The sequence below is a fragment of the Typopeltis vanoorti genome, chromosome 17 (assembly GCF_054136105.1).
Source record: "Typopeltis vanoorti isolate ZY-2024b chromosome 17, IOZ_Tvanoo_1.0, whole genome shotgun sequence".
In the NCBI taxonomy this organism is placed as follows: domain Eukaryota; kingdom Metazoa; phylum Arthropoda; class Arachnida; order Uropygi; family Thelyphonidae; genus Typopeltis; species Typopeltis vanoorti.
This window is the reverse complement of record NC_143565.1, coordinates 16,819,599-16,847,548: the sequence shown is the minus strand read 5'-3', so window position 1 is coordinate 16,847,548 and position 27,950 is coordinate 16,819,599. Positions and strand designations below refer to the sequence as shown.

The window sequence follows — 27,950 nt, the reverse complement described above, 5'->3', positions numbered from 1 at the left end:
TATTGTCAGCAGAAAAAAAGGGATCATTCTTAAAATATTCAAGTTTTCAGACAACCTTTGATTAAACTGTTTGAAGAGACCAAGAAGAGTCTTGCTCTATTTCTAAGATTTTGCGCATCATTTTGTATTATTTTTTTTTGTGTCATCAACTCTGGACTTTTTCTTTCAAATCTCTAACCAAGATTTGGATTGGTTAATCAAGCTCTGACTCTAGAGTCTCGACTGTGGATCGTGGTAGTACTAACATATTAGAAATACAGCGAATCAAACGAGAAAGGTCTTAAAATAATCTCGTCTTATCTGGACTGTTAGATTCGAAAATTTTGTTAACTTGCTTAACTGTAACTAGAACAGGATGCAAAAATAAAAGGTACAACAGATTCCTTTCATCTTTGTACATCTCCCACAAAATTTGAGCTTTGTAACATTTCTCAGTCACACTCACGACTTTTGAAGTGAGTTTTTAATTCCAACTACTAGCTGATAATTCTGTCTACTGCAGATTTAATGGAGAGCCACCTCCTTGCACAGTTGCTTACAATTTTTAGAGAAGCATCATTTTCGTTGATAGTTCGATACAGCTCTTTGTATGCTACTTATCTTCAAGAAGAATTTGAAAACCACTTATACGTTTTGGCAACTAAAAGGTTTAATTTTCTTGGGAGAGATTCTGCACACGTGTGAGACATTGCTAGTCGTAATGAATGGCATACACATCTAATTTCAATTACGGAGGGAATATATGCCTTCAGTTGTTCATAAACGCCATTATTGAGATTTTTACAATGAGATTTTTAATATCCAGTGTCTTGGTCAAGAACTCTTTTTTTTTCAGTGCAGCCACAATACTACTAACATCACACTTTTCTAGAACCACCATGCTCAGAAATCTTTGCATAATTTTGTTGAATTTCTTGATATAATAAATTATGGCCATTCCTAAAATCTTATTCATTGTGATATCATTCGATTCATCTATTAGCAAGCTGGAATTTTCATCTCCAATATCCAAAATTAGATCTTCTTCAAAATGCTCACTTAGAATATTCTTTATAATTTAAGAGCACTTGGTTCGGTGCACTTTCACCTTTGGCATAATTTGATTTTTGCCAAATCAAATTATGATTTGATTTGGCACATTCAAATCACATACATCAAATACACATCTACTAGATTATCGCAATTGAATGATGAGTGACAACAAAGAAATATGCTAAGCTGCCTTCAAAGTTCGCTGACTCATCAGACTTTTTCACAAGCATATTTGTAATAGGGACAGCCTTATATGGAACTGCAGCAAGATGTTTCGTAGTTTCATTATGCTTTGCAAGCTGACAAAATTTAGCAGCTATATCACATCTGCAAAATTTACAGTGGCCTTTTGTAGTGTCACCAGGAACTTTACACAGCCATTTACTAAACACTTCCATTTGCAACCACTCCTTCCTAAATTTTTGCTTGTAAGCTTTATTTTTCTGTTTGTTCATTTTTGAAGAAGGGTATACAACTCTTTACTGCAATGAATTACGATCAGTCTTTGAAAACTTCCCACTCGCTATCGTAACTACCAACCAGAACACTGTGCAACAGACTGACTTGTAGCGGTGTGCTATCAACTTCAAGGCGACAAAACAGTAGATTGTTGGACAACATGATTGACTGATATCATCGCGCGTTTGAAACTCGTAATGATACTCGCACCAAACGTATACAATACAATTCTTTATCAAATGCAAACATCTGGAAAACTTTTAAAGCAATTTCTTTAAGATTAAGTTATAAAAACAACCAAAAAGTTCTGAGAAGAAACAAGTTCTATGGAGCTAGATTTGGAGCTCGGTGCTAGATTGAAGAAAAAAAGGAGTTAGATCTAGCTTCAAAAGAGCTAAATTGGCAACACTAGTTTTAACCCTATCTAACTTTTTGGAGACTGAGTGGGCAGTTCAATCTCTACTGGTAGCCAGTCAGGGATAGCTGGCCCAAGGCTATCACTAATTAAGTGGTACGCAGTGAAGAGACGGCTCAACAAGCGCCTCCATCTCGTGATCCCTAACCCTAACAACATATTTAATGTCTGATAGTGCGGGTTCTACGGTCGATTTTCATGAGTTTCCGGGAGAAAAAACCCGATTGCCCATGCCAGAGATCGACTAATTCGAAAAAGGCTTAGTCGTCGACTAGATTTTAAACTAAGTCTTCCTTCGATCGGCCAAGCGCTGCGCTGTGCAACTCCACATCTACTGAGCTATACAGGTGTACCAAAAATATATGGTTTTATTTATTTTTTTGTTTTTACTAAGGAGAAACCGCTTTTAGCCTTTTAATAATAATTGAACAAACCATGGATACTATCCATTAATACAAAAATTTAATATAATAATGTCTATGTTAAATTGTACATGATAATTTCTGACTTGATTTACAGATATTTCAGCTGAGTGATTGTAAATTACCAACTGTTAGCTGTGAGGATATGAATTCTTGGGTATATCATTAGATTTATAGCTGATGACTATCGTCCAGTTCAAGATCACCATCCCGCTTAATGGAAGCCTGTAAGTGGCTTGAAACAGTGCTCTGTTGATTGATATCTATTGTTTAGCTTACTTTCCCTTCCACAAGTGCTATAAGTGCAAGTGACATGGTTCTGAAGTTTTTTCAGATGTTACTCCATTTTTCTCCTCCACACACTAGCAGATTTATATAGAACATTTATTACAGTATTACTGTACAGTAAATAGATTTGCACGGTGTATGAAGATACGTGTGACATTTCAATCAACTGACAAAACGTCTCGCATAATCGAAACAGTCACCATTGTTGGCATTACAAACAGTCATTTGGGTCTCTTTTAATTTTGATGTCTTGTCTTATTTCACATGCAACTGTTTCATGAATACTGTCAAGAAAGTGAATTAATACTAGGGAGAATTATGTTAATAAAAGGAAACAACGAAGCGGAACCATTATCGAGGATGTATTTCATGATGGATCCCCATAGTTCAGTCAGTTTCGACGGATAATTGGAAAGACCTGGGTTTAAATTTCGTCTATGACGAGAAGATCCGTTATTAGGATTTTTTTTTTAATCCGAAGTTCAGATAGCTGGCTTTCCTCCACAAAACTTGCATTTTTCATCCCGAAAACTGGCCAGAAGAACACTCGCAATTAATCGATTAAAATGGTATCATTATCTTAGGTGCTTCGCAGTAATTTCGAACAACAGCAGAAAACATATTTTTGCAGGAAACAGTGACCAATCTTTTGCTCAGCCTAGAGGACCACGATATCCGCCGAGGGTCAGATCGCAGTAGTTGACACTACCGATAATATCTAAGTAATCCCCTGCTCTCGAGATCTTTGGTGCTTGTAAGCTCCCACTATGAGAAGGTGCAGATGATACCAAAGAGAATCCTAATCCTAATCCTATGGCTTCTACTGTTTGAGAGGGTTGCAGCTGATTACTAGGAAGATAATTATGAAGCAAGGTGGTTTCCCGTTGCCTTCCTTGCCTTAAGTATTTATGACTGTTGCTGTGTGTGTTCGCGGGACAGGTTTGCCTTTTTTTTGAGGGATGAAAAACCCCAGTTTCCGGGAGAAAAAATACCACGTGTGAGACTATTAAATAAAGAGACAAGATGAGCTTTGAATCGTGAACTTGTAGCAGTGCGATGCGCTTGCGCAGTGAATGCCCTCGAAAGTTCTAGAAGCAGTTAAAATAAGCGTTGTTCGCTGTCGCTCGTAGTTGGTCTGTAGCCAATTATAAAAGACACACGTGTGAAGTCACTTTGCAGGAAAAAAAAATTGAACTGACATCATGGAACGGCTAACAGCGGAGTCGGACTTGCATCGCTTGTGATGAGAAGTGGATTTTCCAGTTCGATCCAGACACAAAGAGACAATCGAAGCACTGCAAAACTCACACGTCACCGAGAATCTAAAAAGCAAGAATGAGCAAGTCAGTGCTGAGCTTTTATATATATATATATACAATCAATGGCGTGGTAATGGTTGAATGGATATCAGCGGGTCAGGCAGTTAACCAACATCATTACCTTGAGGTTCTGGCCAAGCTGAGAGAACCAGTAAGGAAGATGAGACCTGATCTGTGGAAGAACAACGCTTGGATTCTCCAGTTCCAGCCTACAGCGCACTGTCTGTAAAACAGTATCTGGTTGATAAGAAGATCCCAGGGTTGGATCATCCACCTTACTCGCCGGAATTAGGTCCATGCGACTTTTACCTTTTTCCAAAGTTGAAATCCTCATTGAAGGGTACTCATTTTCAGTTAGTGGATGGGGTAAAGGAGAAAACGGCAGCGATACTGAAGCAGATAACACCTAATGACTTGCTACACTACTTTCAACAATGGAAAATTCGTATGCAGCGATGTATAGATAGAAGAGGAAAGTATGTTGAAAGGGATAACAATTAAGTGGTATAATTGTAATTATAAACCACATTTTTGCACAGAGTAGTCTCGTTATTTGATAGCAACAACAAGTAATATATATATGTGTGTGTGTGTGTGTGTGTGTGTGTGTGTGTGTGTGTGTGTGTGTGTGTGTGTGTGTGTGTGTGTGTGTGTGTGTGTGTGTGTGTGTGTGTGTGTGTGTGTGTGTGTGTGTGTGTGTGTAGAACTTTTTTTACCTTGGGTATAATATATGTTAAAGATACCAAGTTATTTTAAACATAAACCTGATTTCCCAAGTAAGCAAACAGACAAGTCAGTTAAGTTTGCGCCTGCAAGTGTTGCAAGTTTAGCTGACCCTGCACGTAGTGCAAGTCCAAGGCAACTCGTGGTAAAGGTAGAATTAGCTCTGATCAGTATTCTTAATATTTACCCTTAATGTAAAGCACATCTCCTGGAGGAGATGTATGATGCTATGTATTAAAGGCAAGGGGCCACTACCCAGACCGGTTTCGACCCTTATTGAGGTCTCATCAGTGGGAGCCAGGCTAGTTACCCAAGGTAAAAACATATATTATAGCCAAGGTAAAAAATGTAGAACATTTTTTACCTTGGGTATAATATATGTTAAAGATACTAAGTAAGCAAACAGACAAATCAGTTAAGTTTGCGCCTGCAAGTGTTGCAAGTCTAGCTGACCCTGCACGTAGTGTAAGTTGAAGGCACTCGTGGTAAAGGTAGAATAAGCTCTGATCACTATTCTTAATATTTACCCTTAATAAAGTCCAAGCGCTTTATGGTAACTTGTGTTGGTAAAATATTTATAAGCTCTGTATTATTTAAAACTTAGTATTTCTTTGCCTGGCTCCCACTGATGAGACCTCAACAAAGGTCGAAACCGGTCTGGGTAGTGGCCCCTTGCCTTTAATACATAGCGTCATACATCTCCTCCAGGAGATGTGCTTTACATTAAGGGTAAATATTAAGAATACTGATCAGAGCTAATTCTACCTTTACCACGAGTTGCCTTGGACTTGCACTACGTGCAGGGTCAGCTAGACTTGCAACACTTGCAGGCACAAACTTAACTGACTTGTCTGTTTGCTTACTTGGGAAAAATGGGGTAAAAAAAACCATGGTATAATATTATAGTAATATAATAATAGTATATAAAACTGCAAGGATTATCTTTAAACGCATTATAGGAAAAAACGTAACATTTCCCCCCCTCTTTTTATAGGTTGTTGCTTTTTGCAAAATTAAATAAATAAATATTATTAGGTGATGAATCTGGAACATTTCCCTGATGTAATTAACAAACAACTACCAATAAAGAGTGACACGCTTCTCATTCCGTATATGTACAAAGAGCAAGAATAGGACTAACTGTACAAATGTTACGACGTCGTTCATAAAAAAAAATAATAATAAATAAATAAAAATAAATTTAATATATCACTTTTGTGGTTATTGTTCAAATAACCCCATTTTCGTTGTTATGACGTATCACATTTTGACATACGCTAGAATTAGAAGTTGTGTGCGTGAAATTTTCTGCCAAATAGTATCCCAGTACGCGAGAATTCCGAATCCTCAGAAATAGTCCCTCGGGAGTTTTTTTTTATACAAGAACTCCGAACCACGAGAAGACTGATGATGATAAATTACAATTTTTGTAAATGCTATCTCTAAATAATATTTTTATAACTAATTTTCTCTCCAACCAAGAGGCTTGAAATCTGCTGTGGATGTTTTTGATCGAGTTTAGGTGGACTTTAATTTCATAATCCGGTGTGAAGCCGTTCCACCACTTATTGGTGGCCCGATGTGGCGAAGCAAAAAGTGCCATGTTTGATCTCTAGAGCAGACTTTCCAGACTGTGTTAAAATAAATAAAAAAATGCAAAACACATAAAATTAATAAAATTAGAAAAATTTTTAGTCAGTCACAATACTATTTTACTATATTATTACATAAAAATGTTTCGTGTGTGCGTGCAGTGGGAGTGCTATATTAAAAATAACTAATCGTTGACAGATAGACTTAAGTAATTGTTATTATTATCAAGAAATCTGAAATATGTATCCGAGAATGGTAAGTAACTAAATATAGCATGCATTAACATAATTGATATAGTCCAATCCTCCTTCATATTTGGCCGTATAACACTTGCTCGTTAATTTTTCTTTCTCTCCCGATCATGCACTCGTTTTTCTTATATTGCACATCTTTCCTTTTGTTATTAGCTGATCCACTCGGTAGATATTTTTGCAATCTTTCCAGCTGCCGCTTCGTCCTATGTTTTACTCCGCGCAACCGAGCTATCTCCCTCATTACAGCTAACTCTTCATTTTTTTACATCAGTAAAACTATTCTCTCGTTCAACACTTTTACTTTCAACCGTGCCACATTTAATCTCGCGCTCAATGATATCAGGTGTTACATCATAATTTTCAATCGTATTCTGACTTTCATCCACTGCTTCAATCTCGAGACCTAAGAAACTTTTGATCCTTGCTTTCATGACACTTTCGGAACACTTTCTCATAACTATCGCTTTCAAACCAAACTCCAGCCATTCTCATGAAAGCATACATTCCTCAGACATTGCACTGTACTTCGTGCATTATGCGATTACATTCTAAAGAATGTTTGTCTAAAGGAAATCAAAAGGTTGCCCGGATTAACTCAGCTTCTTGTGTAATAATGTGTTAGACACTAAAAGCTTTCTGTTTCATATAACAGACGAATAAGTCTCCCGAAAGTAGATTATGAGTTCAATTCTTCCAAGTTACCAATTATGAGAACCTTTTATAGATTTTTATTTGGCTGTTTCGTTCTTCCCGAATTAGCAAATGTTTAGCAAAGACAGTTGTGGTTTTTCTCTCTGGAAATTTGAACTTTTTAACTCAGCTCAAAATATCTACCATGCAATCCATATTATTTCAGACATTATATGCCTGTTAAGGTTTAATGTAAGGAGCTGGCGACACTTATGCACCGTAATCTCCGCTATGAAAACCAAAGCCTTAATTCTTTGAGCTCAAGGAATTAAGGCTTTTGATCTTCAAAAAAATTAAGAGAAGTAAAGTAACCCTCTGGTTATAAAGGTGTTAGAGGATTGAATGATTTATATATTTATATTTAAAAAAAAGGATCAGAAAAGCGAAACGCTTAATCGAAGGGAAAGTGTATGGACTTAGCTGAGTTCCTTCTCGTCTTCTTTTAAAGGGCAAGAAAATACCCAGAAGGATTACAAGTTCGTACGCTGTTGATAACCTTCGAATGTCTGAAGGTTCACTGTGGAACCGTTTTTTATATTAAACAATAGCAATTAATATATATTATACCCAGTGGTGTAGCTAGACTTTTGCCACCCGGGGAATTCCCTGAGTTTGCCGCCCCTCTCAATACACACCAAAAATACTACAAAAAGTCAAAACTACGTACAGGGAAATAAATTAAAACGCTATGTTTATTTTTGAAGTAATATTTTAATTTCAACATTCTAAAATGTTGTTTTTCTTGCTTTTCTGTTAGCAGAATCGTCGATGACATTAGCGAAGTCTATTTCATAGTAATGTTGGTAATTCTTAGTCAATTTTATTTAGAAAAACTCATCTCCCAACTAGCAACACTTACAGCAATTGAGAGGAAAATTCGCAGTAGTATTACAATATTTGGAACTGAGTTCTCGAGACTGTATTTTAGAATTAACTGCAAAAGTTCAAAAAGGTTCAAAGTGTCGTCCGGGGCGGACCGCCCCTTCGTCCCCTCTAGCTACCTCTGATTATACCCTTTTAATCGATTATTTGAAATAATCAGTGATATTAATTTATTGATATCCAATTTTTTTTCCCTCTCTACCCTGTCTGTTAGGTGTCGCTAGTGTTGAAAATGTTTACAGATGTTCGAACATATCCAGTGACGTTAGTCAGCGGTTAACAATGTTTTGACATGTGTAACTGAAAAGTTTTTATAGTGTAGGAAATGGGAATATTCTTCGGAAAATCTAAGCCAAAAGTGTCCCGAGTCACGGAGCAGGACAAGGCCGTTCTAGTAAGAAAAAAAAAAAAAAAAAAAAACGATCATATGACGTTCTGGGTGCTATGTAATCGTCCCATGTGCGAAACTTCAGTGAAACAGAAGTTAAATATTGGGGAAAAAGTTACTTAAATTAAAAAAAAAACACAGTAAATGAATTATTTACAGGTTATTCATTTACTGTGGGTTAAATTGAAATCAACGGGTTGAAGGTCTTTAATTCGTAATATAAAAACATTCGTTGCCTTAAATTATTTAGAAAATTGACATTTTCAACGTGTCATTGCGGTGAACGATAGGTAGCTCTCACAGCTTCCATTATCAGTTATTTCACATTTTGCATAGCTATTAGTCTTAGCATGTGGCTTTGTTGGTATCTTGGTTATTGGAGAGTAGCAGCTTTCCTATACTCATGTACTTTTCTCATAATCAAGTTTTAAAGGGATATTCACTCCATCCTTACATGTTTTTCTCTTTATCACATGCAGTGTGTATATAAGCACTTTTTATGCCACTATTATTATATAATACCCACTAATAGCAATTTGTATTAGTCGCCATAACAGGTGACTAACACAAATCTGTTCTCATACGCTTTTCTTGTTCCGATTGTTGCCTGCATCAGTTATTGAAATTGTGACCTAACGAAAGCAACAGGAACAAGTTAAATATTGAGGACAAAATTACCTTACAAATGATTTATTTACTGTGGTTTAAAGTAAAATGTTCATGCAGTGGCGCACCCAGAGGGGGGGGGGCGAAGGGGCCCGGGCATCCCCCAAAGAAAAGAAAAAAACACTAGAAAAATTTCCAAAAATCTTTTCCTAATTCAAATTCATTTTTTTTAAAATTTATGTTGTGTGCTACTTATGAATTAGCGATCACTGCAGATGCTCAGTTATAGGTCATATGCGATGTGTAGTGTGTATTCGCAAAACGTCTACTCAACTCGCCCCCCCCTCCAAGATTAAATCCTGAGTGCACCAGTGTGTTCATGATAGAGTGCCTTATGAAATTCACCATAATTTGCATAAAATTTACAATATCTCAATCTGGTGGTAATATTTGGAACTACTGACCCGTACCTGATTGGATGCATAGTGGTGAATTTGGAACCTAATAACAGTGGTGCATTGTTTCTCACTAACATGAGGTTTTTGGTACTACATATAAAAAAATATATATATATATATATATATATATATGTATGTAGAAAGTTTTTTAACTTGGGTATATTATGTATTCAAGATACCAAGTAATTTTATGTAAACTTTTTGGTATCTTGAATATACATATTTATATTATGAACCTCTTTTGAGGAAGAGTACATCATATAACTGCCTTTAGGGAAAGGAGGGGAAAAAATGGATTAAGTGGTGAAGATGAGTTGTGAGGAGTATCCTCCCATAATGAGTCCTTGGAGGTATTATGCAGTAATAGTGACATAAAAAGTGCTTATATATACACAGTGCATCTGGTAAAGAGAAAAGCATGTAAGGATGAAGTGAAGTATCTCTTTAAAACTTGGTTATGAGAAAAGTGTATGAGTACAGAAAAGCTGCTACTCTCTAATAACCAAGATACCAACAAAGCCACATGCTGGCATTACCAAGCACTATTTCATTAGAAATAAGACACAGCTTCTTAAAAGAGAACTGAATTATGCAAATTTAAAAATTAACTAAGATAAATTAAAACAGTGTAGGCCGAGTCAGTTTGGACTCAGCCTGAACCTCACTTGGACTACCAGTGAACTGGTAGTCCAAGTGAGGACTACCAGTGAACTGGTACCAACTGGTTTCCACAAATGGAAACCAGTTGGACTACTGGTTTCCATTGTGATTCTGATACAGTGAAGAGAGAGTACAAAGGAGAGTGTTAAACATGATAACAGGATTCTGGAATAGTGATTATGAAGACATTGAGAATTTGTAAGCTGTAGACATTAGCAAACAGAAGAGAGAGGGTAATATGATTCAGATTTACAAACTTCTGAAATATGGTTATAAAGTTCAGTAGATGGAATTTTTTATTTTATGGAGAGTGAGGAAAGGACGCAAGGGCATCCTTAGAAGTTGAGAATGAATGCTGTCAGGAAGGGAGTGAGAGCTAGGTTTTTCTTTCATCAAGTGATGTTTTGTATGCAAGTAGTGTGAATGAATTCAAGAACAGGCATGACAGCTGGTGCAAATTGCATGGCCTCCCTCGATGAGTTCTTGACTACCTGGAGGTCTCTCTTAATAATAATAATTTTAACATATGGTTATGACAGCCACCATATAAACAAAATGTCACCAAAAATAGGAAACTATCGATATTATATGGCCATCACTGTGGAGTCTGAAGACTCATCATAGGAGAGATCTACACTTAACATTATTCACATAATACCTGTTATACATGTTCATAATATATATCATACATAATCCCAGTCATTCATTCATATAATACCTATTGGAAACTTATTCACTGAAAGAGCACTCACTACCTCAGTCACCACTTGAAAAAATTCAAGCCAAAAAAAAAAATCTGGTCTTCATGCCTTTTTTTTTTTACTGCATTCTGCATTTTTTCATGGCTTCCAAGGCTAACCCCTTCTCTTTCTCACCCTTCCAGTCATGTACTGGAACATTTATGTATGCAGTAAAACTGTTTTTATTTTATCTGTTCTTTTCTCCCTATCAGCAAAACCTTGCAACCTGCAAGCCTTTAGTTGTAGATGATACCCGTAAGGATTATTCTAGATGTGAATGATCAACATAGCAGTCAGTACAAGTGAACACCATCTTGGTTATTCGCCTCTGGTTGTTAATAATAACCCAAGAACTTAGATAACCAAATCTGTGTATGGTAGTCCAGATGGTAGGCCGTAAAAAAACCTTATAAAGAATGATAACATACTTATCGGTATGGTGTTTAACATTCAAGTGATCCTTTAAGCTGTTTTGGTCACTTTGTGAAAAAACAGCTTGAACTTCAGGTCCCTGATTATCATCCCCTTGAGTTCCCTAGCTTTATCTGTTTCTGCAGTCAAGTTTTGTTAATGCAATACAAAGCTTATAATCGTTTCATCCCAAAGTATATAATGTTGTACTTTGCTACATTAAACTATGAGAGTTCTAAGAAGAATTCAGAATATTAACTGATGCCATTAGTGGTAGAGCTATGTTAAATATGAAAATATTGGAAAGGATTTATTTACATTATTAATATCAGGATGGACAAGCTGCATTGGAATGCAGTTTCCTGAATTCTTGTAGAGAGGCTTATAATAATAATAATAATTAAGGAATTGACAGCATAGACTAGAAATATAAATTAAATAAACTTTAATATATACTTTCCGATATTTTGGCAAACGTCACGTTGCCATCTTCTTGGGAACTTAATACAAAGACAAGTGCAGGCAAGTACTACATAACAGCAAATGAGAACAGAAGCTAGGAAGCTACCGTTTTCCTAAAGTTCTGATGGTGCCCCCTGGCGGGCTATATTGGTAGTTCTTGGCCTTTGGGCTGAAGTTCTTCTGATGAATGTTTCCCAAATTTGGGGCAGTCTCATGCATCAAATTTGTTGAGGTTTGGCATGTTCCTAAGGGCTGAGGCTGATTCCATGAATAGTCTTTCATATTTGAACTTGCTGCAGTGTATTACTGTGGCTTTCTTCCATCTTATTCTGTGGCGAGTATCCAGAGCGTGGTCTGCAAGCCCAGAGTGGCTGTACTGGTGAAATCGGATGTAATCCTTGTGTTCTGAGATTCTGATATTTGCTGTCCTGCCTGTTTGGCCAAAGTAGGATAAGTTACAGCTGCAAGGGACCTGGTATACACCAGGTAGGTCTAGGGGAAGTGGTTGGTTTTTAGTGGAGCGGATAAGGGATGCTAATTTTCTATATGGTCTGTAACAAGTGGTCAAGTCATGTTTTTTTAAAATTTTGTTGATTTTTTCCGAGGTGCCTCGGATGTAGGGAATGGTGATGGATTGAGAGTAATCTTTTTTGTGAAGGGGGTTGTGGATAACTGGTTTAAGTATTTTTTGGGTTCTTTTTTTTGGGGGGGGGGTAGCCGTTGGCTGAGAAAGTGTCACTGATGTGATTTAGTTCAGGCTTGATCATTTGAACAGATTATTTTTGCCCTGTTGAATAGTGTCTTAATAACTCCATATTGTTGTGAGGGGGTGTGATGGGATTGTTGGTGAGTGTATCTGCCTGTATGGGTGGGTTTTCTATAAACTGAGAAAACCAAGGTTCCATCAAGTTGGCGGGCGACTAGTTTCCTGAATACGTGAGATTTTTAACTTAATGAAAATAGCATTGGAAGTTTGAGAGCAAATACTATTCCCTTGATGAACCTAGCCATCCAAGATTGCATTTAAACAGAATGTTTTTTTGATATATCCAGAGAACACTATTTGAAGCAAAAATGATGAGTGAGATACTCTAGGAAACCAAGATATAGATGAATTGATGCAATTATAATTGCATCAATTCATCATTGATTTAAAATATAGTAAAATGTCATAGTTAACAAATAATAGAACATTCTGAAAGAAAATCAGTACCTTTAATGGAACATGTTCACTAGACATATTTATATAACTTTCACAACTTACACATGTAACAAAAATTATATAGAATTTATTCAAAAATTGCAGTACATTTGCAATTATTCTCAAATGATGTTGGATTTCATCCAACATTACGTGGACATTGTCAGGGTGATAGACTTAATATATTCAAGAGATTATTTATTATTATTTTGATTCATCTTTTGGACGTAGTTAAGTCTTCTCCCTGATGATGTCCATATAATGTTGGATGAAATATACTGGAGTTTTTAATAAATTCTGTATAATTTTTGTCACATGTGTAAGCTGTGAAAGTTATTTTAAGAAAAGAAAATTATCAATAGAAAATGAATGGCAATGAATCCTTAATTATATTGGGTTATTACATTATCCTGTACATCCTCTTGGGAATCCATTTTAGGAAAAGTGTTGTTTGAGACAGTAATACTAAATCTCCAATTCATCAGTTTGAATGAAAAGTTCCTAGAGTAATATCTGTTTGGTAGAATATTAGCTACATTTCATTTAAGCCAACTTTAATTTTCCTTTTGTTTTCTTGAATAAATTGAATTTTTAACTACTTCTTCCCTCTCTTACCTTGAGGTGTTGAGGGTTTCTCATTTAATTTGCAATTAATTCATTTAATTGCAACCATACACAAGGATAAGGTAGTTAGCCCTATGTTTGTAGAAGTGCTGAGTTCTCAAGGCCAGCTTGCAGGATAAAAAGATCAGGGAGAAAAACCGTGCAGTGATGAGAAAGATCCTAAGCTCCTCATACCAGCGACAGGAATTGAACCCAGGACACTCCTTTCCCAGGCATATGGTTGCGAAATGCATGGACATATTTTTAACTTATTGAAACTACTATTAATCAAGCAGTGGAATCAACAGACTGTAGGACTCTTACTCAAGCAGACATTAACTTTGGAAGCCTATGAAAACTATATTCCACTACATGTTATTAAGAGGAAACCTTCAGGCAGTCAGGAACTCAACGAGAAATGAGCATTAATATTATTAATAATAATATATTTATATTTATTTATCAGCTAACTCCTATTTTGTTTCCGTATAGGGAGAAGGCGGGGCCGTTTACCCAATCTAACTTTTGAGGACTGAGTGGCCAGTTCAATCTCCACTGGTAGCCAATCAGAGACAGCTGGCCCAAAACTATCACTGATTCATCGGTACGCAGTGAAGAAGGCGGCAAGCTGGTGCCGCCATCTCATGGTCCCTAACCCTAACACAATATTTTTAATGTTTGAAAATAGTGTGGGTTCGATGGTCGATTTTCTTGAGTTTATGGGAACGAAAAACCCGAGTTTCCGGGAGGAAAAACCCGCCAGCCCGTGCCAGACTCGGGAACCGGTTGAAAAAAGGCTTAGAAAAATTTCCTCTAGTTGGCAACTAGATTTGAACCACCAAATCCTTTCTCGTGCGGTCAACTTCCATACAGTGCAAACACCACCACTTCTACTGAGCTACACAGGCGCTCTAATAAAATATTAATATAGTTTTAATATTAAGTATTAACGCACGAACCCTTGAACATTGATTTTTATTTGCAAGCAAACTGTTCTTTGCTTCTACCATCTACAATATCTCTACATCTATCTCCTATAATTGTTTCAAGCAAGGTTATGGCATGATTCATATTCTAATGGTGGTGGTGATATTCAACTTTGTATATGACTAATCTTAGAAATCAGTTATCTGTTAATGCAGTGACTTACCTATATTCTGAACTTATTTTGCCTTGTTGCATTGTTTTTACCAGATTGCCTTCTCCATCTTTTTAAATATATAAAGGTCATATTTAAAATTATAATTAATCTTTTAAAATAAGTAAATGCTCTTTTATAATAAAATTGTTTTTGTTTAGCAATTGAAACAGCAGCGTGATAAACTGAAACAGTATCAGAAAAAAATTCTTGAAGGCTTGGAAAAGGAACGCCAGTTGGCTATACATTTATTAAATGATGGAAAGAAGGAGTAAGATTTTTTGATTGTCTGTTTGCAAAATTATAACTGTGATAACTGTAATTAAATTGTAGAAAGACTTAAGAGTTGGCAGTTATTTGTTTTAATTATTTAATGGCATTAACATATATTACAAGAGCAAAATAAATATGATCATGTAATAAGCAGTTGATGTTTTCTGGATGGGGTGCTTAAAGGTCAAAGCTGTATAACTGAGAGGAGACCTCCACATAACCTTTAAAGGAATGCAGAGAACTGACCATCGCTTCTGACCTAATGTCCAATCCTCACCTTCTCGTGGTGCACCCTGTTGGTTATCTACTTGGATACTGAACAAACGAGGATGGGTTGGCAATTTGGGATTTAGCCGACCAAATTGTATTCTTACTGGTTAAACCAAAATAAAAAATGAAGGTAAAACATGACAAAATTTCGTGCCAGCTGGGGCGTCGCCTGGTTAAACAAAGTCCCCGTTATTTTTGCCAGGAAACCAGGGCGAACAGTGAAAAGTCAGCTACTGGAACAAATCTGGAAACATCCCAACTCAACATCACCATAGTTAAAGATCGGTACTATCAACGTAAGAAGCCTGAATGGCAAAGAAATGGAGCTAGCTGAGGAATTAGATAAGAACCAGATCGACATTATAGGGGTGATTGAAACAAAAAAGACAAAAACTGATGAGATCTTTCTGAGCAATAAATACAAAATGTTATATTCAGGCAATGACAATCAAGGAAAACGAGTAGCCATAGTATTCAACACAAAATACGAGGCTAATCTTCTTGAATGGCAGTCAGTCTCAAGTAGAGTAATGTGGGCAGAGAATGGGGAACTGGAAAATAAGACTTATTTGTGCCTATGGTCTCACAGAAGGTTCTACTAAGGTAGAGGTGGAGGAATTTTTTTAGGCTTTAGAAAAAGCAACTGACACAATGAAAAAGGAAAAGTTGGTCCTTGTTGGGGATCTAAATAGCAGAGTGGGAAATGAGTGTCAGACATACAAAAATATTTTGGGAAAATTTGGAGAAAAGAGCAAAGCTCATAATAATGGCAAATATCTGTTGGATTTCTGCTCAGGACATGGACTGGTTATTACTAACACCATGTTCCAACATAAAAATGTGCACAAATTCACATGGAGAGAAGAGGCAAGGAATAAGAAAAGTCTCATTCACTATGTTATTGTTTGATTGATGTTTTCTCCCTGGTGCAGGACACCAGAGTGTACAGAGGATTTGAAATTGGAAGTGATCACTATTTAGTCTTGAGCAGGATAAAACTGAATTTCATATTGAAAAGAATAACATGTAAGAAAGTTTTAAAGTGAATAAAAGTTGAGCAGCTCTCCGATGTGAACTGTAGACTAAACTACACAAAGTTTATTGAAAAAAAAATGAGAGTTTGAGAACAGGAATCAAACCTTGGAGATTCAGTGGCAAGCCTTGAAGAAAGCCCTGATTGATTCAGCTAGAGAGGCATGTGGTGAAGTTGTCTGCAAGGATAGAAAAATTAGAACTCCATGGTGGACACAGGAAGTTAAAGAGGCAGTGAAGGAAAAGAAGAAAGCTTATCAAAAGTTCCTGGCAAATAAGTCAGCTTGTGCTCTTAGAGAATACAGAGACAAATGCAAGAATGTTAAACACTGTAAAACTAGCTAAACAAAAGTCATGGGAGGACTTTGGCAAGAATATAGAAAATAAATATCAAGAAGGTGGCAAAATATTCTGGAGCTTGTTGAAGAAGCTTAGGAATGGAGGAAAGAGTGCTGTAAAAGGAATTAGAGATGATAAAGGTGACATGAAAATGGTAGAAAAAGATATCCTTGAAGTATGAAGTAATTACTTTGAAAAACTACTAAATGAAACAAGCAGTGATGACAGCACAGTGGTAAAAAACACTGACCAGGCATGCAGTCAGGAATACATATCCATACTTGAAGTAGAAAAAGCCATCAAAAGCTTGAAATGTGGAAAGGCAGCAGGTGTAGATGATATTCGACCAGGAATGCTGAAGTATGGTGGTATAAAAGTCTTACAGTGGCTGCACTCCATAGTTCAGAAAGCCTGGACAGAGGGACAAATTCCTGATGATTGGAGTAGAATATGGAGTAGAGAGGAAATAAACCTGAATGTGAGAATTACAGAGGTATTTCCTTACTGAGTGTTCCTGGTAAGATCTGTGCAAGTATACTTGAGAAACGGTCGAGAAGAATTGTAGAAGAGAAGCTTGGTGAAGAACAAGCTGGATTCAGGCCAAATAGAGGCTGTCAGGATCAGATCTTCACTTCACGACAAATAGTCTAGAAAGCATGGGAATATAACACAGATCTGTATTTAAGTTTTGTCGATTTGAAAAAGGCATGTGACAAGGTGCCAAGAGAGAATCTATTCAATACGCTACAGTTATATAGTGTCAATGGGGCATTATATCAAGCAATACTTAGTCTTTATTTGAGTTGTAAGTCAGCAGTTAGAATTGAAGGCAGTACAGGAAGATGGTTTAATGTTAAATCTGGTGTGAGACAAGGATGTACATTATCCCCTCTGTTATTCATTATCTATATGGATCACATTATGAAGGAAAGTGGTATTAAACATGATATCAGAAGTGGAGATGTTAATGTCAGCTCTTTGCTTTATGCGGATGATATTATACTTCTAAATAAATCCGCTACAAGTCTGCAAGATTCTCTGACTAAAATGAATAACTGTTGTATTAGATATGGTATGAAGGTCAGCAATAAAAAGACAAAGACAATGAAAATAGACAGAATCATTGAAAATGTCAACTGTGTTGTAAATGGAGAACCTGTGGAACAAGTAAAGCATTTCAGCTACAGGCACGATTTTTAGTAAAGATGGTAAATTAAATATAGAAATAGATAACAGAATGAGCAAAGCTGGTATGGTGGGAAGTCAATTGAATAAATTCATATGGAATAAGAAAGAAATTAGTCAGAACACTAAATTAGCTGTATACAAGACAGTGTTCAAACCAGTTTTAACTTATGGATCTGAGAGCTGGGTCAGAAGTAAAACACTTCACCAAAGACTAGAGACCACAGATATGAGAGTCCTGAGAAAGATTAGAGGTGTGAACAGATGGCATCAATGGCAATATCATATTAAAAACGAGGATATTAGGGAAGAACTTGACGTTGTCAGCATCCAGGAATGCGTTAGCAGAGCTAATCTCAGGTGATATGGTCACTTAAACAGAATGGGCGAAGAAAGATTAGCAAAACAAGTGTTCTCTGCCAGGTTGGCAGCAAAGCGACCCAGAGGAAGACCAAGATATAGGTGGATTGATACAGTACAAAGCACCTTAGACGATAGAAATATAAGATCTGATAATGTTGGAGTCTTGACAAGTAACAGAATGAGCAAAGCTGGTATGGTGGGAAGTCAATTGAATAAATTCATATGGAATAAGAAAGAAATTAGTCAGAACACTAAATTAGCTGTATACAAGACAGTGTTCAAACCAGTTTTAACTTATGGATCTGAGAGCTGGGTCAGAAGTAAAACACTTCACCAAAGACTAGAGACCACAGATATGAGAGTCCTGAGAAAGATTAGAGGTGTGAACAGATGGCATCAATGGCAATATCATATTAAAAACGAGGATATTAGGGAAGAACTTGACGTTGTCAGCATCCAGGAATGCGTTAGCAGAGCTAATCTCAGGTGATATGGTCACTTAAACAGAATGGGCGAAGAAAGATTAGCAAAACAAGTGTTCTCTGCCAGGTTGGCAGCAAAGCGACCCAGAGGAAGACCAAGATATAGGTGGATTGATACAGTACAAAGCACCTTAGACGATAGAAATATAAGATCTGATAATGTTGGAGTCTTGACAAGTAACAGACTAATTTGGAGGAAAATTGTAGATAGGAAGTTAGTAATGATGTAATTTTTTTTCGTATAGTACTATTACCTGTACACCCCTTGAGGGTACATGGCAGGAATTTGATGATGATGATGTTTTCAGGATTTTGAATGAGCATTCTTGGAGTACAAAAAAGCACTGTTTTTTATCAACATGAAGCACTAAAACTCATGAAGGGTAGAAACATTTCAAAATTGTAGCAGGCAAAAGAACTAGTTTTCAATTATGCCATTTTCTAGAGCTAGTTTTAAAGTAGTTGAGAACTGTTGGAGGGCTGAATGTAGTTTTAAAATTAACATCTTTTAAATTTTGGGTAAATTAGTGCAGTTGAAGTTCAGAAAGTGATTTATTGCTGATGCTGCCACCAAAAATAATCTGTTATAAGGGACTTTTATTTAGTATTATTTTTTTTCATTTCATTCTGTGTGACAGGGTGTCCAAAGCATGCTCTGCCAGTTATGGTTGCACAATGGTGGTAACAAATAATTCCTCTGAGTGTGTATGTGTGTATATATATATATATATATATGCAGGTGGTCTGAAAAGTTCTCAGCCTCGGCCATAGATGGCACCACTATAGGCAATTTTCTTTTTTTTTTTTTCTAAGTTTGTACATCTGTCATAAGCATCTGTGTGAAATTGCAAGTCATTCTATCAAGTAGTTTGTTTTATACAGCTGTTTGAAGCAAAAGTATTTTCTGTATCCCTTGAAATAGATAAAATTGAATATTGTTTGGTTATAAAATTCTTTGTAAAAGAAAGTTTAACACCAAAAGAAATTCATTCAAAGTTCACAAAAGCCTATGTTCACAATTCTCCTTTCTTTTCGACAATTAACAAATGGGCTGCCGAGTTTAAACATGGTCATACCAGCCTTGAAGATGATCCACATGAAGGATGGTTCCAAAAAGTGTAACAAAACCAGAAATCATTGATGAAGTGCATGATATGGTATTGGATGACCGGCCAGTCAAAGTGCGTGAAATTGCTGAGACTATAGGCATTTCAAAAGAATGTATAGGATTATTTTGAACCTAGAATTGCATATGAAAGCGCTTTGTGCAAGATGGGTACTGCACTTGTTCACAGCCAAAACTAGCACCACCTTGTGGTGGTGATGGCACTAGTGTCGCAAGTGAACATGTTTTGAGCCATGCTAGAAAAAGTGTTTTTAAATTAAAGTATAGTGAGACTTTTTGGCTCAAATTGTGCTGCAGTTGTGCTTTGGTTGGATACAAGTGTCCTTCAGTGGTGGTGTTGTTGTTGAAACTTTGTTATATATATATATATTGTGTTTTCGCTGTTGTTTGTTGCACTACTTCAGTGTCTAAAGATGGTCCCCATCAAAAGACATATGTCAGCGGCTCAGAGGACTTCTATATGAAAGTCTAGCTCTGCCTTGGATTTTTTGCAGTGGATGCGTTGCAGAAACTGCTATATGTATGCACCGAAGAATGTGAAAAATCTGTGGGCTGTTTTGCTAAACGAGAAGAATGAAAACGTTGACGTATGTGAGAAGTGTCGGGATAGACTGGAGCGATTAGAAATGGAAGCGAACGTCGGGATCGTGGCGGAAGAGCTTCGGCGAGTGTGAAAATGAAAAGTGAACTTCATCTCCTGCAAGAGGAATTGGAAGTGCTAAATAAGGTGGTTCTGGAAATTAAAACTGAGTTGAATAGAGAAATTAGGACTATGGAGATTACTTTAGCTGAAGTAACTTTTGGTGAATGAAGTAATAAATAGTATGGGAGTGATTGGGAGTCAGCAGAATGAAAGCACAATTGGTCTAGAAGAAATGAGATATTGTGAAAGTGAGGGAGTAAGTAAAAGAGCATTGAGAGAAAGTAATGAAACTGGGAGAGTCATTCTGATGAGCATAGAAAATGAGGCCGTGAGTGACACTTGTTTGGATTTGAATGAAGTTATGAGTAGTGTAATACATTGGTACCTTGAGATACGAGTTTAATTCATTCCATGACCGAGCTCGTAAGTCAAAATGCTCATATCTCAAATCAGTTTTCCCCATTGAAATTAATTAAAATGAGATTAATTCGTACCAGCCCCCAAAAAAACCACTCCAATTTTTTTATAATAATGTATTTATAATGAACAAATATTGTATACACACAAAATAAAACCAAATACTGTACATACATACATACATGTAAAAGAGAATCTAAAGAAATAAACAGATGTTGGCAGAGCCGATTAGCATATGGTATTAATTTTTTCTTTCACTTCACTTTTGCTTAACTTAATTTTCTTCTTCACTGGTTTTTTTTCTTTTTTGCTATGCTTTTGTCACTTTCATCTGCAGGGCGTTTCAATAGAAACCTGTCCAAGGAGCTTTGTTTCTTCCTCCCTTTTAGAATGTTTCTGAAATGAGTTAGGCAAGTGTCATTAAATAACACCACTGCACGACCAGTTTCAAATTTTTCAGGGTGTTTGAACTACTCTTGTGAAACCTCCTGTGCTGAAGTATCTGGGGTCTGCTGCAGCAAATCTGCATAAATGGCTCGTGCCTTCTTGCAAATTATAGTCTCTGTCACAGAGTCTGCTGCGAGCAGCTGCTTTCCTGCCAACCAAAAAATCAGCAGGTTCTCCATCTATTCATGGACAGAGTTGCGTAGCTTTGAAATAATTTTAACGCCCTTAGCTGGAGCTATAGCCTTTATCGAGTCCTTCTGCTTCAGAATAGTGCATATCATAGAAGTAGTGCGATCGATTGTCTATCTCACACTTTAATTCCATGGATATCACCTGTTTCCTTTTCTAACCAATGTTTTTTACACTCACCTTCTTTGGACTCATGGTTATACGAAAAAAATTAGCTAAATAACTGTACATACAAAAAAAAAACACAAAATTAAAACTCAACACGACAGAAATGCTTCTGCGGTGAGGTAAACATGTGAACGGAACAACGCGCAAGACTCGGAGAATCTGAGCAGAGTGGTGGTTGTGACGTCACCGAAGGAGGCTCGTATCTCAAATTCTGGCTCGTAGCTCAAGGCTAAAAAACGACCTAGTGACAGTTCGTATCTCAAAAAACTCGTATGTTGGGGCACTCGTATCTCAAAGTACCACTGTATATGGTTGTTCTATGATTAACGGTATGGAGAGTGGTATGTGCCTGAGGAGTGCTTGGCTGGTGGAACAATAGAGAGAGTGACTTTAGCAATAGAGAGCATGATGCAGAAAAAACGATAGTTATGGTGGTTACAAATAACCTCAGTGATAGTATTAATCGGGTAGCAAAAGATTTAAGAACATTATTCGTGAAGAAGAAAAGTGTCAAAGGGAGGATAGTGTGTGTGCTGCCTCGTTTTGACAATTATGAGTTAAGTAGATGAGCGATGATAATGAATGATATGATTTCAAGAATCTGCAGAAAAAGAGGTCTGGAATTTGTTGATGTCTGGAGTGTGTTTGAATGCAAAAGACAGCTGTATGCAAGAGATGCAAGAGATGGGTTGCATCTTAACACGGAAGGTCATAAGTGATTGAAGAAGTTACTATTTTCTGAACAAGTTGAAGTAATTGGGCAGGGAAACTAAAATCGAAAAGGTTGAGTGTAAGAGGGAGAAATTTATGCAGTGAATGTATATTTGTTGATCCTTATTCGTGGAATAAATTGCAGAATAGAGTGGATAAAAATCGAAATGGAACTACTAAAATTAGTGACATATATATATCAGTTCTAAAGCTTGTACAAGAACAAAAAATCGGCATGGGACTACTGAAGTTACTGACGTATATCAGTTCTAAAGCTTGTACAAGAACTGAAGGGAATATCTGCAGTTTTTGTATACTAATGCAAGAAGCATTCGAAATAAGAGGGAAGAATTTTTGGCATTAGTCAGTGCAATATCACCAAATGTTGCAGGCATTAGTGAAACTTGGCTGTCAGCAGAAGATGTGGTTACTGGAATTAAATGTGATGGGTACAGTATTTTCAGGGAGGATAGAGAAGATAGAACAGGGGGAGGAGTACCGTTGATGATAGCTGATGAGTTGCACCCAAAGAAAGTAGTATATCAAGAGAATAGACATGTGAATTATAGTTCATTTGAGGCGGTCTGGTGTGAAATAGTGACCAACGCAACCAAGTATACAGTTGGTTGTTGCTATAGGCCAGGAGGTACAGGGGTGATATTGAATTCACGCATCAGCAAATTAGTGCAATGAGTGCAGGGTTAGTGATTATTATGGGGGATTTTAATTATGGTGATATCATTTGGAAGGAGGAAATATCACTTGGCAATATAGGAAATGGAATCCATACACCTTCTAAGCGATAATTACTTGAAACAGCACATAACTGAAGGGACTTGTCATGTGAGAGTGTTGGACCTAGTCATTGGTTCAGAGGACATGTGCATAAGGTGTACTTGTTACTTCCAATTGGTGAGAGCGATCATGTGGTATTGACTAGGGAGGTTGCAAAATTTGTGGATTTCTCTCTTAAGAAGGAGTATATACAGAACTACAGGTTAGGTAATTATAACAAGCTTCGGAGTGAAATTACAGCCACCCCATGGTAGAACATATTGCAGGGAAAAGATGTTAGCAGTGCATGGGATAAAATCAGTATCTGAGGAAGGCAATATCAGAATGTATTCCAATGGTCAAGAACACAAACAACATAGGCATTAGATGGATGAGTAATATTATCAGACTTGATCTGCAAAAAAAGAAAATGTTATGGAGAATTTAAAAGGAGAAATGCGATCGGTATACCCATGAGCAGTGCTCAAACTAGGAAGGTTACCAGCATAGTAAGAAAAGCTAAATCAGATTACTAGAAGACCTTAGTCAACGAGATCAAGGGTAATCCCAAAGAGTTCTTCTGCTATGTGCAAGTAAAAGGAAGAATGACTTTGGAAGGATAACATGGCAATGTAACATTGCCATCCATGGAGATGGCAATGTTACATTGCCATATTCATGGATCACAAAACAATGATGTGCATGCAGGGGCACTCACACTAATCAAATGAGGCTGAGGAAAGGCACTAAAGTCAGTCCTAGAATACTAAAAGGTGCCCCCTAGGAGACTAAATTGGGTTGTCTTTGCCATTGAGCTGACAATCTTAGAATGTAAACTTCCCAAATTTGACGCAGTCTCATGCACAATTAATCATTATTATTATTATTAACCTAAGACCCCTTGGAGTCAGACTCATCTAGGAGGTCCTTTTGTTATACACCTCATCATATCATACCTTAAATATACTCAATTTTTCTGCAGACGCCACACTCTCAGGCAAGGCATTCTAATCATTCACAATTCTGCATGCAAAAAAACCTGCTTCTCAGTCCTATGCTCACACCTTCCTTATACAATTTCCATTGATGTCCTCTGGTTCTCCCCTGATCTCCTACCATTTGCTGTAAAACCTCTCCAACATTGATCCTATAACAACCCCTTATTAACTTGTAGGTCACTATCATATCACCCCTCTTCCTCCTATCCACTTGACTATAAATTGCATCTTCTCAACCTTTCCTCATATTCAACATTCTAGAGATCAGAAACTACCTTAGTAAGTCGTCTCTGAACCCTTTCCAACATCTCTTTGTCCTTTTGAAAACCAGGTGACAAAATCTGTGCACAAAAGTCCATGTGTGGCCTGATCAAAGCCTTATACAATGGAACAAGAATCTCCTACAAGTCAGTGTCCTCTGCATCATTCCCAGAATTCTTTGTGTTGTTCTCACAATTTTGGCAATGTGTCCCCTAAATTTCAGATCCTTATCCACTATCACCCCAAGATCTCTTATTTCTCCACTTCCAACAATATATCTCCAGCAAGCATAAATTCTACATCCTATCTTTGTTTTCCAAATTTTAAACTTTACATTTTGCAACATTGGACTCGCATCACCATTTCCTTGCCCATTCACCCAATTTATTCAAGTCTTCTTGTAAAGCCACAACATCTTCTCTACTCTTCATAGTTTGTCCCAACTTGGCATCATCTGCAAACAACTGAATATCCCCATCCAAATCTTTGCCAATATCATTAACATACAGGTTAAACAGCAACGGCCCTAAAACAGTCCCCTGAGGCACACTACTATTGACTTTCCTCTTCCTGAATATTGCTCCCTCATACACAACTTGCTGATACCTATCAGATAGTCAGTCTCCGATCCAGTGCACAAATCTAATATCCAACCCCATCCGCTCTAGTTTGACTATCAACTTATTGTTCAGTAGTCTTTGCAAAATCTAAGTATACTACTGTGTATTCCTCTCCTCTGTCCAAGGAAGCCATCACTTTATTGTAATAAGTAAGTAGATTACTAAAACGTGACCTCCCTTTAGCAAATCCGTGCTCTCCATCAAAGATAATACCATTGTTATCAACCACTTCTGGATCCTAGTTCTCACCAGATTTTTCATCAACTTATAAGAAGACTCATATTATAAACATATGTCAAGGCAGATGTGAACTCCCTGGCATGTTCCTTCAGAATATGTGGTGATATATTATCAAGTCCCACAACCTTATTAACATAAAGTTTGCTCAATTCCCCATACACCTCTTGCTCACTTATAGTCAGTCTCCCCTCTCCATGAGTCACATTCACAAGAATAAAGGACCTTTATGAATTGCTCATTAAGTATCTCCACTATATCTTCTGCAATAGTTGTCCTTTTACTATTTTCTCCAATCACTGTCATCTTTCCATAATCATTCTTTTTTTTCTTTTTTTTTTTTTGTTGGCTACATGTTGAAAGAACTCCCTAGGATTCTTTTTGGCTTCATTAGCTAACTGCTGCTCATACTTCACTTTTGCTACCCTTACCAACCAAGGCACCTTTCTTATCTGATCCTCATAATCCTCAAGGAATTGGTTATTACCACTTCTCTTATGCTGCCTCAAAATGCCCTTTTCCTCTATCGCATACTTAATCTCTTCATTTGTCCATTTTTTCATACCTACCTTATTCGACCTTCTGACCCTTGGAATACATTTAGACATTGCTTCTACTAGATAGTTCTTGAATATTCTGCAAGCAGCATTGATCTCTTTTCCAGCTAACTCCTCATTCCATGGTTCACCTGCAAACTGTCTCCTCAGCTCTTCATAATCCTTGTAGTTCCACATATATCCTTTTCTCAGAGATCCTCACACTTCTGGCAACCACCCAGGTATGGCAATCACCTTCATGGTCACTCTCACCAACTGGAGGGTTATTTGAGACCTCATTTATAATTACATGCTCTGATGAGATGATTAAATCAACCCACAATTCTCATGTGCCCTCTGTTACATACTGTCTGAGGTAGTTGTCCCTTAAAAACTCATTTTCTTTACTTCCAGTTTCTATCTCATCATTCCAGTCTAATCACCCTTCTCTTATTTGCCTGGCTAATTTGATTACACATTTCATAGTCACTACCATCCACATTACCAGGTCAAAACTACTGGCACTATTTTGCTCTTGCATCTCTACTTTGTATGGACATAACTCTTTCTCTGTCATCATTAGCACTCCCCCCCTCCCTTTTTACCTAGTCCATCCTCACGAAACACATCATACCCTTCCATTTCTATTCCTGTCAGGATGTTTTCCCTCATTCAACCATGTCTCACTTATTCCAATAATTTTTGGATGAACAGACTCAATTAATGCAACCATTTCATTTGTCTTGTTTCTTACACTTCTAGCATTTGTATACAAATGCAGCAACTTATTCCTTGATCTATAGCTACTGACACCACTTATTTAATGTGACTTCTCCATACTTAACTCGTTCCATTTCTTTTTATCCTTATTCATTTTAGAACCTTCTTTAGAACCAGGGAAAACCAACTGTTTTCCCTTGATCCCAGGTCATTCCTTTCTCTTTTTTGTCTACTCATGCATTCACATCCTCTTGGAGCATCTGCCTTTCTCATGCTGTGTTCTTCTGTCCACCCTGAGCCTCCCTCAGGGTGGACAGAGAAACACAGCATTTTCCCTGTCTGCCTTGCACACCTGTTCTCTCATTCTCTATACTCATGCTGCTCACTTCTTCATTCACAACCACCTCTTTAATCTCTGTTGTCTTACTCTCCTGTGCTTCCACATTGCTTACCACTTGATCAGATTCATTCTCTGCACTCACTTCTCTACCTTGCAGCAGCAGTCTCTTCAAGTGACTCATACTCATCAGATGCTGTCCATCACTCCTATACAGTTCACTTTGTCCCTCAAACTCATTCCACACATTAACAAACTGCGCCCCTTTCTCCTAACACATTTCTGCTAACATATCATTCATAATCCTTACTCTCCACCTCATCTCACCACTGCCATACCTGGGCAACATCCTTACTACCTTTCCTATCACACTGTTATCTTTTATTCATCTCAACAACCTCCTGATATCCATCTGATGTGTCATTTGTACTTATTACAGCTACCATCTCTCTCTCTTGCTTGCTTTTCATATGTAATGCCTCAATCACTCTACTCTTTCTACCTCCAGTAAAACATACTTTATGCATCTGGATTAGAGATCACTGTTAGATGTTTTTTCACTTGGTTATACTGTAAATTAAAGATGCAAAAAAATTATATTCTTGGTTAGATGTGTAGTCATTAGCTTCTATATATATAAGTTGTCCAGTCCTGAAAAGATTTCAGGTGCAAACTTTGCTTATACTTGGATAAAGGATTAAACCAAGAATATAATTTCTTTTCATCTTTAATTTATACTTTATGCGTTCCCTCATCCATCGCACCTTTAATAATTGAATCGCTATAAAATGCCACTTGCAGGTCTTTCGTTACATCTTTTATACCAACATTATTTGTTTTCATCAGTTTCACTCTTCCATACATATCTCGAATTCTCTTAACTTCATTCCTCATCCATTTCATCTCTTGCCTCATCTTAACCAACTGATCTTTCGAATCTTTTCGTCACATTTTTGCTGTCATTCTTTCGAACCTTGCGTCACACTTTCATTGAGTTTATGTTGTCATTTCCTAAAAAATTAGAAGTAGAACTCTGTCTAGTGTTCAGCCAGAGACAGAAAGAGGCATGGGCATGTGG

At 37.0% G+C, this 27,950-nt stretch overlaps 1 protein-coding gene across 1 annotated transcript in view; it reads left to right on the top strand.

Annotated features, from left to right (window-relative positions):
* Positions 1 to 8,327: 8,327 nt before the first annotated feature.
* The window catches only part of Vps20 (vacuolar protein sorting 20), a 55,395-nt gene continuing 35,772 nt past the window's right edge, over positions 8,328 to 27,950 (top strand). The window contains exons 1-2 of the mRNA XM_090407124.1: positions 8,328 to 8,471; positions 14,906 to 15,015. Coding sequence (XP_090263250.1) covers positions 8,403 to 8,471; positions 14,906 to 15,015 — 179 coding nt within the window. The 5' untranslated portion in view covers positions 8,328 to 8,402. The remainder of the gene's footprint in view (positions 8,472 to 14,905; positions 15,016 to 27,950) is intronic.